The sequence below is a fragment of the Schistocerca piceifrons genome, chromosome X (assembly GCF_021461385.2).
Source record: "Schistocerca piceifrons isolate TAMUIC-IGC-003096 chromosome X, iqSchPice1.1, whole genome shotgun sequence".
NCBI lineage: Eukaryota > Metazoa > Arthropoda > Insecta > Orthoptera > Acrididae > Schistocerca > Schistocerca piceifrons.
In genome coordinates, this window is record NC_060149.1 from 16,494,267 (window position 1) to 16,514,407 (window position 20,141).

The 20,141-nt window shown below is 42.6% G+C and overlaps 1 protein-coding gene across 1 annotated transcript in view; it reads left to right on the forward strand.

Annotated features, from left to right (window-relative positions):
* The window catches only part of LOC124722149 (homeobox protein SIX6-like), a gene marked incomplete at its 5' end in the record, with an annotated part of 139,168 nt that extends 119,927 nt beyond the window's left edge, over positions 1 to 19,241 (forward strand). Inside the window, one exon of the mRNA XM_047247353.1 lies at positions 19,103 to 19,241. Coding sequence (XP_047103309.1) covers positions 19,103 to 19,241 — 139 coding nt within the window. The remainder of the gene's footprint in view (positions 1 to 19,102) is intronic.
* Between the last annotated feature and the right edge of the window lie 900 nt (positions 19,242 to 20,141).

A 20,141-nucleotide genomic window follows, 5' to 3' on the forward strand; every position in this document is an offset into this window, starting at 1 on the left:
AGCACCCAGGGTGTCTCTCGTCGTCATCAACAGCTATACCAGACAAATACACAGAAGACAAAGAACTTACACTTTCCGAAATAGCTGTAAGTATGCCGCTGTAAGAAAAACCCTTCCAATTAGGCGGCTGAACATCACCTCGGGGTTCTCCCAGCCAATATAGGACTTTTCTTTCTTCCAGTCTAGTCAGAATGGAACGAATACAAGACTGACTTTTATTCATTAATGGACTGTACATAAAGGCAATACTTCATGAGATATATTGACAAACTGGTAGATAATATTTAGTTTCCGGGTTCAATAAAACCTTCTCGCTTTTAGTTCTCTAAGGATACCCACCGAAGCAGTAGCCCTTTCAGACCTAGTGCTTACTTGAATGTATAGTCACTTCTTCGTTTGACAGTGATCAACAAAGGCAACTCAGGACTCTGTTTACAGGGACAAATGATAATATTTGTTGTGGTCATCTGTCTGAAGACTGGTCTGATGCAGTCACCCGCGATAGCCTACTTCAACCTATACCAATTTAAAACTGCTTTCGTAGTCGAACTTTCGTCCTTGTCTACAATATTTACCTTACTCTCTGCTCTCCCAAATCAAATAAAGTATTAGTAGATCCATTAGTAAGTGTCCTACCAACCTACTGTTTTTTTGTCGGTTTATAGGATATATTTACTTTCCCTTCAAATGGATTCAGTTCTCATTAATTATTATCTGATCTACTCAACTAAACTTTAGTATTCTTTTGCGTTAGTATATTTCACATTCTTTCAGTCTCTTATTGTTTATAGTGTTTAGCGCCCACGCTTTACGGCAATGTAAGGTTAAAAGTCAAATACTTTCGTGAAAGAATTCCTGGCATTCAAATTTATATTAGATGTTAACATATTTCTGTGATTCAGGAAAGCTTATCTTACTGTTGCTAGTCTACATTTTAAATTTTCGTCAATTATTTTGTATCTAAGAAGGAAATCTGGTCTACTACTTTTAGCGTCTCGTTTACTAACAGAATTCTCCCACCACCACCTAACTTGATTTGGCCAAGCTTCATTTCCTTTGATCACCTTATTTTTATGTTCATCTTATAGCCATTATTCAAGAAATTATCCATTTCATTCGAGTGATTTTCCAAGTTCTTTGCTATTTATAGCAGAATTACTGTGTCATCAGCAAACCAATATTTTTTCTCCTTGAAATTAAATTTCTGTTTAAAATTTCTCCTTAGTTTCCTGTACCTCTTGTCCAATGTAAAGGTCTAATAATTCGGAGTTAGACTATAACCCCGTCCCACTCCGAGCAACAAAAGTAAAATGGAAATACCTCATTCCGACACTTTGTAAATTGAGAGATGATGCAAGATTTTAGTATTTTCTCAACTTTAGAGATGGATCTTGATCTCATCTGCGGAAGAATGGGTGCAGAAAATGGTTTTGGAGGCACCCGACATTGGACTGAAGTAAAAGAGGCTACTGGTGGGGCACCTCAACCAAAATGGACTGTTGGGAATTTGAACGTATTTCCTCCCGTCAGAACAGTACATTTTTAACATGTCATTTTCAAGCCTGTATGTACAGGTGTTCTCAGCAATACCAAGAGAGGTTAAGACCCTGGACTCTTGGGCTTCTGTTCTCTGTCTGACAGTAAGGATTTAAGTTTCCCGACGATTCCCAAAATCACTTACACCAAATGCTTGGTTAGTTCCGATGAAATGTAGAATGCGGTTTTCCTTCCCCATTTTTGACCAGTCTTAGTTTGCAGTCCAACCCTTTTTTTCTTTTTATTCGTATTTTAATTTAGGAAATGGTATCGTGTGCATTAAAGAACAGGTCGTGCTTTTCCTGTCACTCTCCTCTCCACACGACATGTTTTGGATGACCGCTGACGTTTGTCTGCATACCCCGATCTCCTGTGATGGTTCGTCCTCAGTCCTCTAATGACCTCGATGTCGTGGGATGTTAAGCCCTTCTTCCTCAGTCACTTAAGTTTGCATTACTCATATATTCCCAACTGGACTAATACACCACGTAACACCATAGGAGGATAATAGGGTGTATATTAAAAAAGTCACCCTGCAGAGGAGTGCAGTTACAAGCACAATGATAGAGCCAATCAGAATAACTGTTACTAAGGTAACACCCATAAATTTCTAACGGAAGGCCTATTGGCTAACACCCTAAATGTTCTTCAAATTACCAGTGTTAATCTGAAATAGCGAAACCTTGTAGACGATGGCGAATGCTTGCGCAGCGCAGCAGGCCAGTCTTGGCGTCCTGTTACAGTGATCGTTTCCGGTAGAATCTCGTGTTCTTAAAAAGAAACCATCTTAATATTCGCACGAATTAAGTTAGGGAAACCGGAGAATACACTAATTAGAGTGAAAAAACGGAGATCATAACTCGGATTCATTGAGATAATCAGTCAGGTGAAGATGAGAAAGTCAGAGTAATAGATTTCTGCATCTACATCAATACTCCGCAAGCCACCTGACGATCCCTCCTTCCCCGTTACAATCGCGAATGGCGCGTGGAAAGAATGATTGTCGGTAAGCCTCCGCATTATCTCTAATTTCTCGAATTTTCTCGTTGTTGTCACTTCGCGAGCCATATGTGGGAGGAAGTTATATGTTGTCCGACTCTTCTCGGAAAGTACATCTTCGAAATTTTGATAGGAGGCAGTTTCGTGATGCACAACGCCTCTCCCGAAGCGTCTGCCACTGTACATCTCTGTAACGTTCTAGCGCCGACTAAAAGATCCCATGACGGAACGATCTTCTCTCTCTCTTGTACAGTTCTACCCGATAAGGGTCCCAGATGGATGAACAATACTCAAGAAGCTCCTTGTAAGCCACTTCTTAATTGGGTGCAATAAATTTCCATTAGATTCTTCCTGTGAATCTACTTTTCCTACTATTTGTTTTATATAGTCATTCCACCTAAGGTCGGTCAGTATAGACACTCGTAGATATTTGACGGTAGTTACTGTTGTACGCTGAGGTGAGAGAAGCCATCGGATACGTCCCAATACGCCTCGCGGGCTGGGGCGCCTTGTCACGGTCCACCCGGCTTCCCCGTCGGAGGCTCCAGTCCTCCTTCGGGCATGGGTGTGTGTGTTGTCCTTAGCGTAAGTTAGTTTAAGTTAGATTAAGTAGTGCGTAAGCTGAGGGACCGATGACCTCAGCAGTTTGGTCCCATAAGACCTTACCACAAATTTCCAAATACCTCCCAATATCGTGTCGGACCTCCTTTTGCCAGGCGTACTGTAGCACTCGACATGGCACGAGCTCAACAAGTCGTTGGAAGCCCCTGCAGGGATACTGAGCCATGCTGCCTTTGCAGCCATCCATAATTGCAAAAGTGTTGGTGGTGCAGGATTTTGTGCACAAACTGACCTTTCGATTATGTCCAACAAATATTCGATAGGATTCGTGTCGGGTGATCTGGGTGGCCAAATCATTCACTCGAATGTTCCAGAATTGGTGCCCAAGTAGCCGAACATATACATTTACAGTCAACGATCCACGTTAACACAGCCCACACCATGAACGAGCCACCACAACGAGCTTGCACAGTGCCTTGTTGACAACTTGTGTCCGTGGCTTCTTGGGGTATATGCCGCACTCGAACCCTATTTTCAGCTCTTATCTAGTGAAATCGGGACTGATCCGACCAGGCCACGGTTTTCCAGTCGTCTAGGGTCCAACTGATACGGTGGCGAGCCCAGGAGAGGCGCTGAAGGCGATGTTGTGTAGTTACCAGAGGCACTCGTATTGGTCGGCTGCTGATATAACCCATTAACGCCAAATTTCCCCACACTGTCCCAAATGATACGTTCGTGTTACGTCCCACATTGCTTTCAACGGTTATTTCACTGAGTGTTGCTTGTCTGTTAGCACTGACAGCTCAACGCAAACTTCGGTGCTCTCGGTCGTTAAGTTAAGGCCGTCGGCCGCTGCGTTGTCCGTAGTGAGGCGTAATACCTGAAATTTGGTATTTTCGTCACACTATTGACCGTATGGATCTCGGAATATTGAATTCCCTAACGATTTCCCAAATAGAATGTGCCATACTTCTAGCTCCAACTGCCATTCCGCTTTCAAAGTCTGTTAACTCCCGTCTTGCGGCCATAATCACCTGAGAATAAAGGACAGCGCCAATGCACTGCCCTTGCGTACGCGTTGATACCGTCATCTTTATATGTGCCTATCACTATCACATAGCTTTTGTCACTTGCGTGTACAGTAGTGGATTGCTTTTCCCGTGCGTGCCGTATACTTATGGGTCAACTGCACCATGCATCAGTCCTCTGTATATCGTTACTGTCTTCTGGCTTTGCTACCTTCTTACAGTCTTTTGAAAAGTATTTGGTCTGTATTTTGGTAAGTACATTTTTCACGCAGATGATTTAAGAGCTATAATAGCGATAATTTTATACAACTTTGATACCCCGTAATTTAAAATCGAAGCGTGCACTGCGATTGTGGACACGGTCAGCAGACTATGAGTAGACGAGTGTGTGAATGGGAGGAACGCGGGTTCTTATTGTCAGATACGTCTACGTTCGCAAAAGTCAGTCATTCTGTCCGATTTTTCTTTGTACAGTGGCCTACCCTTTTCCTGTGGTTTTGCGGTCCTCGCTGTGGACCCACGAACAGTGTCATGATTGCTGTCGATAGTAGGTACGGTCAGTCTTTTACTGGCAGGAATGTTTTGTGCAGCCGACCGAGCAGCAAGTCCAGCGACGCGGGCTAACCCTCAGACAACATCCCGTGTAAAACATAACTTGTGCCGTTCTAGAATTTTTTGCATTGCCCTGACTCTTAGCTTTCACGTTATTTTATTTTTTGAAGGTTAACTGAGAAACTTGGAAACTGAAATATGTAAAAATATATACGTTTTGAGCAAATTGTACTTCTGAATGGCTGGTCACGAGCCCTCACGAGGCCTGACGCCTACCACCTCGCCTCGGATTCACCTCTTTACCCAACGAACTTCATCGCCCTGAAAATGTACTACCCGAGGGTTGTGAAAATGACAATAAACCGTATATTCTCTGTGGAATCTAAAGTACATTATCTGGAGCGACGATCTGCCTTGAAAGGTCAGTTGGACGAAGCACGCGTTTGACTTGACGACAAGAAGGTTGCCAACACGGGAAGGTAGCCACTAACTGGCGTACATCACAGCAACGTCATTCATTCAGCACCTATCGCAGGACACAAAACTTCACAGAGCTACAACGTAGTGGTCACATGGCGTCAAAAACAGCACCTGATGACCAATACCTACAAACTTTGGCTGGTAGGTATCCCAAGGAGAATGCAATAAAGCCGCAAACTTCTTTTTTGGTGGCAACTGGGAAGGCTGCGACGACCGAGGCAGTACCCAGCCACCTCCGTACGATATATTTGGCATTACTAATAACGGTGCAAATACCACAGCACCGTGAGGGATGTGGTCAAGGGAACACTTGGACTGGAGCCTCGATCAATGGCATCGGGTTTGCTGCACCGACGAGTATAGGTTTTGCCTGACGCGTGATGGTCATCGCTGAGAAGTGCGGAAGAGGCCAGGTATGAATGCATTTGTCAGTCTGACTCACTGCAACTTAGCCTAAGCCTCACAGACAAAGGATAAGTGAATCCAAAATTAGTGTAAGGAGTGCTATGGATGACGCTGTCAACGAATTCGGAAGTACAGTTCTGTCTATCGAAGTTTTGGTGTTACGTTAAATCAGTAAAAGGATCAAAGCCGTCTGCCCAGACGCTCTGTGGACATAACGGCATCGAAACGGAGGATGGCATAGAGAAGGCCGAAACGCTAAATGTTCCAAAACTGTTTCACTGAGGAAGAATGCACTGCAAGTCCTCTGCTAAATCGTCACACGAACGTAAAAATGGAAGATATCTAAATAGGTAACCAGGGTATAGACAAGCAACTGAAATCGTTCAACAGAGAAAATGCCACTGGAGATGACGGGATACCAACACGATTCTACATAGACTGTGCAAAATAACTTGCTTCTTTTCTAGCTGCAGTGTACCGTAAGTCGCAGGAGGGGTGCAGAACTCTTAATGATTGGAATAAAACACGTGTCATTCCCGTTTTCAAGAAGGGCCGTCGAACAAGCGCACAGACGCTTATATCTCTAACGTAGATGTGTTATACATTTCTGGAACATTTTTTATGCTCGCTATTACAATACATGGTATTTCAAAGATGAGAATGGCCTAATTTTGGACTGTAATAATTACGGAATATGGGACGTGCCGCCAATGAAATGTGTATTTTTTGACTAGGTGTGGTCTAAAATTTTAGAAAATCGTAGCTAGATGTCAGTCAATGTGTCTTCTTAGCTTACAGTCGATTAGGAGTAAGATGGTGTTCGGTCAACAGAAGGGGTTTTGTGTGCTGCAGTTTGGAAAGAGTGAGTCAATGATTTCAGTCCAGCTGCTTTTCGTCGGTGTTTTGATATTGATCCGCCTACATCCAAAAACATTCGTCGTTGGAATCGCCAATTTGAGGAGACAGGCTGCTTGCTCGCACTTCTGGTGACGTGGTGGAAAGAACTCGGTATTACGTTCTAGCGGAGTTGTCGAAAGTCTACTCGCCTCGCAAGCAGAGCTGGCAATGCCTCATACGACTGTCTGGCGAGTCTTAATAAATCACACAGGCTACAGTTAGTGCAAGCTCTCCGGGATGGTGATAAAAGGAAACGGCTTGACTTCAGCAGTGCCCCGCTAGAGGACATGGAAGACGGTACATTTTTTACCACGGTTAATTTTCAGTGCTGTGGCAACAGTCACTGTTAGTTGTAAAGTAAATAGATATAACGTGCGCATATGCGGACTCTAGATCCCTCATAACATTACTGAGCACGAAGCAGAGTCACGAAATGTGAACGTTTTGTTTGCTATTTCTCGGTAAAAAGTGCACGGCCCCTTCATTTTTGAGAAAAACACAGTGACTGAAATGAGCTATCAAATGGCTCTGAGCACTATGGGACTCAACTGCTGTTATCGTAAGTCCCCTAGAACTTAGAACTACTTAAACCTAACTAACCTATAGACATCACACACATCCATGCCCGAGGCAGGATTCGAACCTGCGACCGTAGCGGTCGCGCGATTCCAGACTGTAGCGCCCAGAACCGCTCGGCCACTCCGGCCGAAAATGAGCATCTTCAAATGCTGCTGAATTTGCTTTTCGCACAACTTTAGGAGCATTCCGATGACTTCATTTTCCATCAGGATGGGGCTCCACCACACTGGCACAACAACTTACGTCACTATGCCTCAACTCTGGGTAGGGAGCACAGGACTCCGAGACACTGCCCTGCACTCGTGGCCTCCAAGATCGCCAGACATCACCCCAGGCGATTTTTTTCTCGTCGATATATGTGAAGGAAATTGTGTCCATTTCCCCTTTACCTCGTGACGTAGGGGAAGTGAAGAACAGAATAACAGCCACCATAACTTCTGTAAAAACAGATACATTGTCTAGTGTTAATGACGAATTTAGCTATCGTCTAGATGTTGTTAGTGCTGCTGCTGGTGGATACATAGAGCATTTGTAATAGCACAGCTAAAAATTTGGGATTTTGTGAGTATTTTGCAATGTATGCCATGTTTGAAGTATGTTTTTAGCAATACATATGGAGTTTCGAAATAAGGTCTTTCTTTTTGAAACATCCTGTATTTTCTGTAGACTGAAAAAATCTCCTTTATAGGAATCAACATAGGTACCGAAATAGCGATCGCTCGAAACTCAACTCGGTCTGTTCGTTTAAGAGAACCAGAAAGCAAGAGATACCGGAGCACAGAATGATGCCGTGTTCCTTGACTGAAGGACGCCATGCTGCCTGACAGACAATGTACGAGCATACGGAATATCGGATCAACTGGAATGAAGACTCTCTAGCATACAGAACACAGCATATCGTTCTCAGCTAAGAGAAATCTTCAGACATTAAAGTAACTTCGATGATACAGGGGCGGGCCACAGCACCATTCCTTTTGGCAATATATGGAAATGAGCAAGTGGATAACGACGAAAGTTCCATGAGACTTTTTCGCGGATGGTGCTGCTGTATACAGCGAAATGCAAGAAGACTACAGAGGATCTGCTCGTATTGCAGAGCCGCGCTGTCCAGAGCGCCTTGCCATAGTTCGCGCAGCTCGCCCTGCCGGAGGTTCGAGTCCTCCCTCGGGCATGTGTGTGTGTGTTGTCCTTAGCCTAAGTTAGTTTAAGTTAGATTAAGTAGTGTGTAAGCATAGGGACCGATGACCTGAGCAGTTTGGTCCCATAGGAACTTACCACAAATTTCCAATTTTTTTCTTATTGCAGAGAATGGAAACTGACCTTCAACCTAAAAAAATACAACGTATTGCGCATAAATATCCAGAAGGACCCATTACGGTGTGATTACACGACTGCGGAACAATTACTGACGGTAATCATATCCATAAAATACCTAGCGATATGCACACGGAGCGATTTAAAGTGGAACGACCACTTCAAGCAAATAGCAGATAAAGCAGATACCAGCCTGAGATTCGTTGGAATAATCGACAGGAAATGTAGTCCGTCCACAAACGAAATAGCTTACAAAACCCTAATTCGACCAGTACTTGAAATTTTCTCATCAGTCTAGGATAGGTACCGGGCAGGATGATCCAAAGAAGAGCAGTGTATTTCGTCCATGTTCATTTAGTAAGCGCTAAAGCGTCACGGAGATGCTATCCCAACGTCAATTGGATATGCTACAAGAGAGGCGTTCTGGATCACAGTGTGGTTTAATGTTTACTTTCCGAGAGCGAACTTTCCCAGAAGAATGAACGAATATATTGCTTTCTTCTATGCATATTTTGCGAAACGACCATGAAGATAAAATTAGAGAGATTCTAGATGACACGGAGCCTTATCAGCAATCGTTCTTCCCGTGAAGCATTCGCGACTGGAACAGGAAAGGGAGGAAGTAGTAGTATTACGCAAAGTACTTTCCGTGAAACACAGTAAGACGGCTCGTAGAGCCATTGTGAGGTAGCTGGGCTGGCATTATGTGCGGGTATTAGATCCCTCTCACCGTTATCGAGGATATGTTCATCGTTTTGCAGTATCGGGCCAGAATCCTTTATCCTGTCCATCGCTACAGTCAACATTTCGGCGATGGGTTCATCTTTGAAGACGATAATGCACGAGCACACCGCGCCCACCTCGTGAGCACCATCGCCCAATAGGTACATATCTACTGAATAGAATGGCCTGTAAGATCTGCCAACACGATCCCGATTGAGCATGCTTCGAGTCAGTTGAAACTTATAACGCGTCATCACAGGGAACCCTCCTCAATCACTGGAAGACTTCAAAGGGGCCGTCGTCGAAGACAGGACAAGCTTGGACAGCCTCGACCACCTTATTCGCACGTCAAGGAGGATCCAAGCTAATTATAATGCGCACCGCGGAGCTACACTATTTTGGATGTTACCTAACAACAGATTTATATCTTAGTCATGTACACTTTCGAGCAGAATGCCTTTACTTTATTATTATTTTGTTTGTATTAAGTATTAAAGTTGTTTTTTTGTTTTATTGTCGTCCCCTGTTACTCTTGAACCTAAGGCCACACACGTCCGCAGCGATGAAGGTGACGCAAGAAGTTTTTGATAGGAGGTATGTGTTGTCCAAGGCTTAAAGAGCAGAAGCGGTATGAAGAAGACCGGGGTTTCCATTCGGCATTCTTGTACGACCTAAAAGGTGGAGGGACACCACTACTCGAAAGATAGTTTTTAACTAGCATTCGTTACAGCGGCTTCCCCCGTCAAGACTGCCGGCGGCGGGTTAGCGTATAAGCACCACCTATTACGTACTACTACGCATGCCTCTAAGCCTGTAACAAATCTGATCGCTAGAATGGCAACTGATTTTGTAGCCGGAATGATTCATCAACCGAGCTGTTGTTACAAGGGATTGACAACATTCATTTTCCCTAAGCCTCTTAGCCAGGCTTCATCAAGCAGCGGACGTTGCGTCTTCCTGTCCCTGCCTACCAGAGACAGATCCCTTACTAACACAGCATATCCACTCATAGAGGGATTCGACAATCCTCCAGCCATAGTGTGTCCTCGATTCAGAATTTCGACTGCGTGAGATTAAGTATCTCTCATTATGTGTAATACTTCATGAAAGAAAAGCATCTCCCCTTCCTTCTCCCCTTTCTAGACAATTACGTGTAGACTTCTCGTACCTTAGTTTTTACTTGGCATCAACGTATTAAAGGAACATAAGGTTCCACTTCTAACTCACTTGGTATCTTGTGAAAAATGTTTGTACAGGACATGCGGTCAGATGTCGAAACCATTACATTTTAGTATGTATATATATTTTCCGTCACCTAAGCTTAAGATCTAACTAGACAAAAACGTTTAGTGGAGGTCTTCATCCAGCAGAAAATGTCACAAAACTGAGGATGAAATGTTTTCTCTCGTACAGCACCTTGCCGTATTTTATTATTGGCAGGTCTCATTTAAGTCAGTTAATGTTTAAAAGAGAAACTTAACACTGTTCAGCCTCACATCACGTGAACTACAGAAGACAGTGTTTAATTGTATTCATTCACACGATTCTGTTCACTACTGCTAATTGCGAATGCAGTTACTTATATATTTTGCTCAGAAATCAGCTCCCTACAGCGATTGTTTCTTTAAGTGCAATGTGCTGCGAATACATAGAAAGAAAGATCCCATATCATTTAGCTACAATATAGCAGGTCAGCAACTGGAAGCAGTTAATTCCATAAATTATCTGGGAGTACGCATTAGGAGTGATTTAAAATGGAATGATCATATAAAGTTGATAGTCGGTAAAGCAGATTCATTGGAAGAATCCTAAGGAAATGCAATCCGAAAACAAAGGAAGTAGGTTACAGTACGCTTGTTCGCCCACTGCTTGAATACTGCTCAGCAGTGTGGGATACTTACCAGATAAGGTTGACAGAAGAGATAGAGAAGATCCAACGGAGAGCAGCGCGCTTCGTTACAGGATCATTTAGTAATCGCGAAAGCGTTACGGAGATGATAGATAAACTCCAGTGGAAGACTCTGCAGGAGAGACGCTCAGTAGCTCGGTACGGGCTTTTGTTGAAGTTTCGAGAACATACCTTCATCGAGGAGTCAAGCAGTATATTGCTCCCTCCTACGTATATCTCGCGAAGAGACCATGAGGATAAAATCAGAGAGATTAGAGCCCACACAGAGGCATACCGACAATCCTTCTTTCCACGAACAATACGAGACTGGAATAGAAGGGAGAACCGATAGAGGTACTCAAGGTACCCTCCACCACACACCGTCAGATGGCTTGCGGAGTATGGGTGTAGATGTAAATGTAAAACAACGAGAAATTGTTTCCTACGGTCATTGTCCTGATCATTTTCTTAAACCGTCTAACATTATTTCCTGTAAACAGCAGCAAATCGATAAGTATGTTTCGAGTAGTCCGTCTTGAGCGAAATATATTTTATAATTTTTCTCCCTTTACTCATACGTACTACTGTAATGTTACGCTGTAATCAGTGGGGTTCCCTATATTACACTTAACAGCACATTTTGTTTCTCCTTGTTGCTGTCTGTCTTCTGCAGTACCACTGATACTTTAACCTAGTTTGTCATCCACAATTTTGTTGTTGGAGGTTGTGTTTCTACGTTGTTAAATATAATGACAGGAAACACGCAGATGACTGTGTATCAACACCGAAACATATTTCTGTATAGATGGGGAAACAAGAAATTGTGTTTCATCAAGGCGGACTCCTCAAAATATATTCATTCTTCAAGCAAACACGGACGCTGATAGTGTGCTCTCTCAAAGAAAATAACCTCAAGTTAGTTAGCAAAACACGTCATAGTATAGGGCTCAGGAAAAGTAGGAAAAATCTTGTGACGGAAATGTTCCTTCGTGCTCAAGAGGAACGTCTTACAAAGTTCGTACTTTGTGGAATTCAAGAAGAAGGAATTGCTCCATATTCTGAAAAGTGTTGACGCACTTTGCCAGTGGAAGTCAAGGGGAAAAGAATCACGATATGGCTGCACTACAGTGTTCTGACATGTGCGATAATTAACCGCTAACGAAGGTATTTGGTTGGTTAATCCCTATGGCGGTTTTATCTCACTCCGAAAACCGTCATCGGAATTTCAACCTTACCCTCCGTTCAGCTCCCAGCGGACACCCAATCCATAGAGAAAACACCACAAATGAGTTTTTTGGCAGTTCTTTCTCTTACCCTGACGCATACAAAAGCGAAGTTATTGAAGTTAATTTTCTGGTTGATTAGAGGTAATCCAATTGTTCGTGAGGCAGCAATCCAATAAGGAAAGTTGACAGAGGGGTCCGTGCGAGAGAGTGGCGCTTGTACACAGCGCTCGTGGGGCCGCACCAAGAAAATCCATAGTACCGTCTGTCAGCGAAACGCAGACTCTCAAATCGACCGCGGAACAGATATCTGTTACCAACTCGCTGCTGGAATTCAGCCTAAGCGAAAAAACGGAAAAAGTACGAACCAGTCAACTACGTCACTCCAATAAAGCCTGACCCTTTGATTTCAGCGCTAAGAGCCACTTGTGTTCATTATGTGTCAGTTTATACGTAATCCATTCAGTGATCGTTATTGTATTTCTTTTTAAATGCTTTCTATTGGAAGCTAATTTAACTTTGCGTAACGGAATAAGACTTTAGCCATTTTATTTTGGAGCTTTTTCCTTTGTTTGTTTATGGTACACTGGAATTTTATACAGGCCTTAAAATCAAAACAGTCAAGCGCGACTGAGATTTTTTAAAAAGAACTCCATCCATCTCGAAGAATGCGATCTTTCAATAATTTTTTTATGTCCGATTAGGAACTTGACTTAATGCAATTCATGATTGGTCGTGAAACGTAGGAAAACAGTGATGTATTCGAATTAGTGCTATAAATATTTCATTAAGTTACAAGATATGGGTGCTTTCCTTCAGTGGTATTACAAAATCTTTAAGGATGTTGCAGAGAGGAGACGGGTATTTGCTTTCGTATTAATTCTATTTATTGCTACGCAGTTACACTACGGTAACATGATGTGTATCGTTTGTAGCTACAACATACGGAAATGTCAAAGAAACGTAACGGAATGTGTGTGTGTAATCCAGGACGTCCCATTTTCAGGTGTCCTCGATTTTTAGGCCTGGCGTATTACCTCCAATGGAAATATTCATAACCCACTGTGCTCATCGGTTTGCCCATCGGTTTAGCTCCACCTTCATTCAAGGAGAGGTTTATTGCTCTGCCTTCAACATATTTATGCTATCTATAGTTACTGTTCATGAATGATAGTTTTAATTACTCACGTAGAAAGACAGCCACAACAAGACACTGTTCCCTTGTTTGAACAATTGTTTAGAAGCTAGCATTCACTGTACAGTTGCTATTATTATTATTTATCTTTCCAAGTTATGAAGGCTCCTCGCTGCAAGATGAACAAATGAACAATATCTAGCAACTTTGATTGCTTCTCACAAATATTTCCCCAGTTTGTATTCCGCTTTAATTGTTTTCAGTCACTTTGAAAATTAACAATTATCGTTCACATGGGTGCCCCAAGAAGTCGGCTTCCAGTGGGAAGCTGTTCCTTCACTTTTTTTATGGTCCTGTTTGGTGATGGTCTATTGACATGTACTGTCCATTGTAATCTTTTGCCTATTTTTGTCACCTTACCTGGTACATTGTACAAATGACGAAACTCACAAATAAGCGATATTCTTTAAACTTTATGGCAGTTGTCTCTTACAGCGCCAAATCCTTCTCTTGTGAAACTCCATGTTTCATATCCGTATGTTAAAAATTTGTACGAGTAATGATTTGCATACATGCAATTTAGATTTCCCGGAAAGTAGCTTGTTTTTGCGAACCGTGCTAAGGCCATAGTAAAATCTGTTAACTTCTTGAACTCGTAATTCGATAACAGGTTTCGTGGAACTGTTAGAAGCCAGCTTGGTGCCAAGATCACTAAATTCATTGGTCTTTGCAAAAGTTGTGTATTTAATTTGGGGGATGGCGAATTATGATGAAGTACATTGTTTTATTTTTATTCGTAAAAAGTCTCGTGTCTTGTTTAAAATTTTAATTGTGGTGTGAGATCTTTTAATTAATTTTCATTGTCAGCTAATAAAGCAATGTTGTCAGCGTGCACCAAGATATTAGTCTTGTTTTTCAACTGCGCTCCATTTTCTAATAATTTCAATTTATCGATTATTACATTAATTATAGTATCAAATAAAACTGGAGATAATGAACACCCTGGTTTGACTCACGTTTTGACCTCGAAATCTTCAAAGATTTTGGTCACAAATTTTATTTTGTAGTTTGAGATTACACTGCACCATTTTATAAAATTTCGTTTGTTGGAGATACCATGTTTTCTAACATATTCCTGTAAATATTCACTGTTAATACCGTCAAAAAAAATTTTTAATCTATGAAAATAGCTTGTATATGTTGCTTAATTCACATTTGTTTTCTATCAATATAATTACAACTTACGTATTGTCAATAGTTGGTCTAAACCTACATTGAGCATCGTCCGGAGTATCTTCAATATAGGAGCTTATCCTCGCTAAAAGCATATTTGCAGAAATTTTATATCAACAACGCAGTTACTCTATAGTTCAAAAACTGTTATGTCTTCATTTTTGTACAAAAAACAACTTATTTTCCATTATGTGGGAATTGCTTGTATTTCTAGGTCCCACAGATAATTTTGTGGGGGCTGTTTATAAAATGTAATTTGTTGAGCTTCTAAATATCTGTAGTATCACTTAGAAGAGCTTAATGGATTTTCAAGTTCCTTATGCTCTCCTTAATTTCTCATAAACTGGATTCATCAACTTATGAGTGAGTAGTAAAATGTTCAGTACTTTGTTCGCGAGAGGTATCTACCGTTCAATTACCGTAACTTATACAAGATACCGGTTCCATGCAGAATTTCAGCCTTTTCGTGTTACAGAAAAGAAAAAAAAAAAGTCCTAACATAAGTTTATAAAACGCAAATGTGAATTGCAGATGGAGAAATATTTACGAATAGAGAAATTAAACAGTGTGAGAAATGAAAATAGTACTTTACTTGTATGGTGCAATATATGGGATTTAAAAAAAGTAAAGCCAGGAGTAATGCGGGAGACACTGCCTGAACGTCCTAAAACGAAAGGACGACTGAGGGTTGGGAGCTGGGGTTCAGGTGACGCGTACTGGCCGGACGGGTTATGGAATCAGATGCAGCAGCATGTGCTGGCCCCGGTATCAGGTGACAGGCCGTCTCCCTTACGCGCTCGAGGTGGTATAAGCGAACGACGTTTGACACTCCATCTGCTACAGCCGCGTCGGCTAGTGTGAGGCGACGATGCCGTCGCGGCCAATGGAAACGTTTGTGGAAAATATCAAACTTTTGAAACACACTCAGGAATATTATCTCGTTATCTTTCCCCTCGAGTTAAACTAATACAAAGTTTTTATAAGGAGCGTCCGGACTCGCTGCTGTGTGATATCAATTTTTCTTATACTTTCACTGCAGATTTGTTTCGGCTAAACTGCCATTATCGAATGACCTGCGGTGGACTGTGAGTGACACTATTTTCTTTATACACAGATACATCTGAACAAGCATTGCAGGTACTTCATCAGATTCCGAAATGTGTTACTAAGGCCATTCTCGAGAAATTTGAAATTTATGTATACATAAGAAACCAACCACGAGACACATTTAACGAACAGACGGATCTTAAACACCAATACTATTTAATAATTTTTATTGAAATATTCGAAAAAGAAAACGGATAATTCTAAGTGCAGTGCACAGACAAAGATAATACACACTAAAATAAAATCTTAACATTGTTGCTCGTACACATACTGTGGAAACACATGTCAGAGCGCCAATACAGTACGTAAGAGAATGTCATAATTTACGAAAACTTATCAAAAATAGAAGTTAACAAAAGCATACAGGTCAAATAAGAAACCCCTACGCAATAAACACCTATAAATTAACAGGGCTTACGATCGCTATAAAAATAGAATACTACAGACCTACAGCAACATTAGATGCACGCACAACCAAGTAATGTATGTGTCATCTGTATAACAGTGCTTATACTTTGTAAACATATAACATCGTAGCTCCAAAACTGTCAAATTACTGTTATTACAGATTAATAACTACCTTAAACTGACAAATAGAGAACGACAGTTAAAATTCACTTGTTAACGATGTTATATGAATGTCAGTCCGTATAGACAATACATACTCAAGTAGCAATCCGTGCTCAGTGTTCCACTGTAACATAAATATATATATAACGAAAATAATGTCATCTACATTGTACCTCAGGTTTCTCGATAATGGCAGTTTAGCCGAAACAGATCTGCAGTGAGAAAGAAAGAAATAAAAATTAATATCACTTAGCTGTAGGTCTGGACACTGCTTATAAATATGCCACTTGCTGACTTACACTACGCTACAAGTCCTAAGGAACATAAACTAACATAAAGACTAACATAAAGTTACCGGGTTACCAGCTGCACGAGTTCGCCGAAACTGCGCGACGTTCCGAAGAGAGTCAGTCTCATTACCTTCGCCAGAATATAAGAAGACGAAGCAAATGTTCAGCCCCAGAGCAAGATCTAAAAGTCCGATACTGCAGTTTCTGTGTCGTTAATAAGAATGCTGTAATGCTACTCCTGACAAACATGCTTGTTCGGGAAACAACACTATGTGTACAAGTACAGGTTGTGACTCAGGAACGACTGCGTATGGAAGTCTGCGTCTGGCCACGGGTCGTGCACGAATAGTGAAAGCGGTTAAGGCAACCGCTAGTGTCAAGTGAGAAATCCAGGTCCGGCACGGATTTACTTTGTCGTCATTCCCTTGTTCATATTCGCAATTGGGACTCCATTTCAGATCCAGAAGTACTGCCCAAGCTTAATGCATAGATAAGTGAGATGACAAGAGTCATGGGACACGTACGTAGCGCAGCAACTCGACGTTGCATGGAAATCTTGAACCATGCTGATTCTATAGCCGTCCATAATTTCGAAAGTGTTGGCGGTGCAGGATGTTGTGCACGAATTGACCTCTCGATATTTGATGCTATTCATATCAAGCATCTGGGTAACCAAATCACTCGATCGAATTGTCCAGAATGTTCGTCAAATCAATCGCAAACAATTGTGGCCCACTGTCATCCTTAAAAGTTCCGTTGTTGTTTCGAAACATGATGTCCATGAATTGCTGCAGATGGTCCCCAAGTAGCCGAACACAACCATTTCCAGCCAGTGTTCTATGCAAGGAAAGGCCACACCATTATGGCGCCACCACCAGCTGCACAGTTCCCTCTCGACAACTTGAGTCCACACGGCTTCGTGGAGTTTACCTCACACTCGAAACCTACCATTAGCTCTACTAAGCTGGACTCATCTGATCAGGCCACGATTTTCCAGTCGTCTAGGGTCTAACCGATATGGTCAGGAGCCCAGGAGAGGCGCTGCAGGCGATGTTGTGCTGTTGGCAAAGCCACTCACGTCGGTAGTCTGCTGCTATGGCCCATCACAGCCAAATCCCCCCCCCCCCCCTCACTGTCCTAACGGATACGTTCGTCGCACGTCCCACTTTGATTTCTGCGGTTATTTCACTCAGTGTTGCTTGTATGTTAGCGCTGCCGACTCTATGCGAACGCCACTGCTCTCGGTCGTTAAGTGAAGGCCGTCGGCTACTGCGTTGTCCGTGGTGAGAGGTTATTCCCGAAATTTGATATTCTCAGCACAGTGGATCTCGGAATATTGAATTCCCAAACGATTTACGGAACTGAATATTCCATGCGTCTAGCTCCATTCCGCTTTCAAAGTCTGTTAGCTCCCGTCGTGCGGATATAATCGCGTCGGGAACTCATTCAAATAAGTCTCTCGAGTAGGAATGACAGCTCCTCCAATGCGCTGCCCTTTTATACCTTGTGTACTCGATAATATCGCCATCTATATATGTGCATATCGCTATCCCATAACTTTTGTGATACCAGAGTAGGTTTTAAGATCAGTTGTGTTGAGAAGCAGCTGAAATCGTGAAAATTCAACAAAGATGTCGGTCCGATGGAATCCCTGTCAGATTGTACACGGAATTTTCGGCTGAGTACCGCGGACTGTCAGCACGGAGACCGGTGTTGCGGTTTCCGTCGACACGGCTGCGGAGACAGGCGCGCCGACAATTGTGCGCCAAACGAGAACACTGGACTTAGAAGAGTGCCACTACATCGTCTTTTCAGACAAATCCTCGCTCTGCTTACAACAGCACGATGGATGTATCAGTGTGTAGAGGCTCGGAGAAGGATGAACTTCGTCAGATTACATTCCCATCGTCATACAGGCCCAGTCCCTGGCGTGATGGAATAGGGTGCACAACACTACCACCTCCGGATCACATTGCCAGTAATTGAGACAACACTTATTTCATTTTTGCCGTGTTAGTGCCGGTGGCTGTCTCCTGTCTTCGAGGTCTCCGTGGCATTATATTTCAACAAGATAACGCAAAACCGCATGTTGCCCATGCTGTCCTGGCCTATCTCGATATGGAGGATGTTGGACTGTTATCCTGGCCAGCACGTTCTCCAGATCTTTAATCTGCTCGCAACGTTTGCTCTTGGAAGGTGAGGTGCAGGAGGGTTCAGAGAGACTGGCGTGCCTCCACTCGGCTGCCACTACGTTGCTGAACTATGCGTAGTACTGAAGCAGCACCGAACGACATACTTTTATCTGTCATCCCTCTATACCTAGCCGGATTAAGGCCATTGATTCCGTTCTGTATACTAAATTTCGCATCCTGCGTACCCCAAAATTACCTAGAAATTTATTCGTGTATTCTTCTTGCAATAGTGTTTACGCACAATGGGTGAAGTTTCTCTTTTTTACTGTTCTTCCTGGTTTTGCTGTTCTAATGGTGAGCAGTGTAAATGAATACTCCATCCTTAATGAACTCAACGAGATATTACATCGTTGCTGCATTTCTGCAATTGCGGTCTGTCTGTTTCTGTAGACCCTGCCTCCGAACATCCTCGTGGAGCGATAGTCAGCCGGCGCCCCCCGTCAGATCTTGCCAGACTCGAATAGAGGACGCCGCGGAACCCTTTCGCATACATAGCCACGAGGGAGCAGAAGATACTCGTTGGAGGTGAGGAAATCGCAGGTGTAATGTTTTGTTTACGTAAACCGTGGGAACTGTGCACTAACGGTTTACATCCCGCAGTGAAACCAGTCGGCTCACTTTCTGTACACACCCGCCACAGTAACGGAATGCCTGTAGCTAGGCGTTCCTTTCTCCTTTGCACCTGTACCATGACTTCAGAAATCCCATACGGTTTCTGGCAGCTTTTTCTCTTAGCTGAGTCTGTGTTAATTCAGCGTGTGTATTCGACTCAGTCGTATGTTGTTTTCGGACGCCACAAGCAATTTCACCTAACTGAAAAATCCTCACCGTTGACTTTGGCGACAATGATGGCGTCGTGTACATTAAATATTGTTGCTCGCGCAAAATACTGTCGTTCAGGGAAACGTACTCAGCTGAGAAGAACAGACACGATCACAGTTCATTGCACGTTGAAGCTAACAGGTGAGTTTCCTATACGATTTTTCACACATTTATTGCTTTGTTGCTCCAGACGTATGCTTATAAGATGTCATTGTCACGAAGGAGCTGCTGCCGGGAGTGAACTTGCAATTAACTGCTCCTTACGTTCTCAAGTGGTGCGGCGGGCAACTGGACGGCCTCATCTGGTGGCAGCTAGTGTGGGCATTCATTTTAGATATTCTTTCGACTGAAACAGGAGAGCGCCCATTTACGCTGGAAAAATAAATCGAGCCGTCGTCTTCGTGAAAGAGTAGACCTACCACAATTACAAACACGAATGGTGTTTATTAGCTTAAAATTATGATTGGATTTTTATAAAGACAAATAGAACAAGTTTTATACGTTTACCTTTGCGACAACTTTTTTTTCTCCGCAGAAAACATAAATGTGTCGTAGTGAATCGCTGTGATTACAATCGAATCACTGAAATATCGTTTCCCAGGCGTAT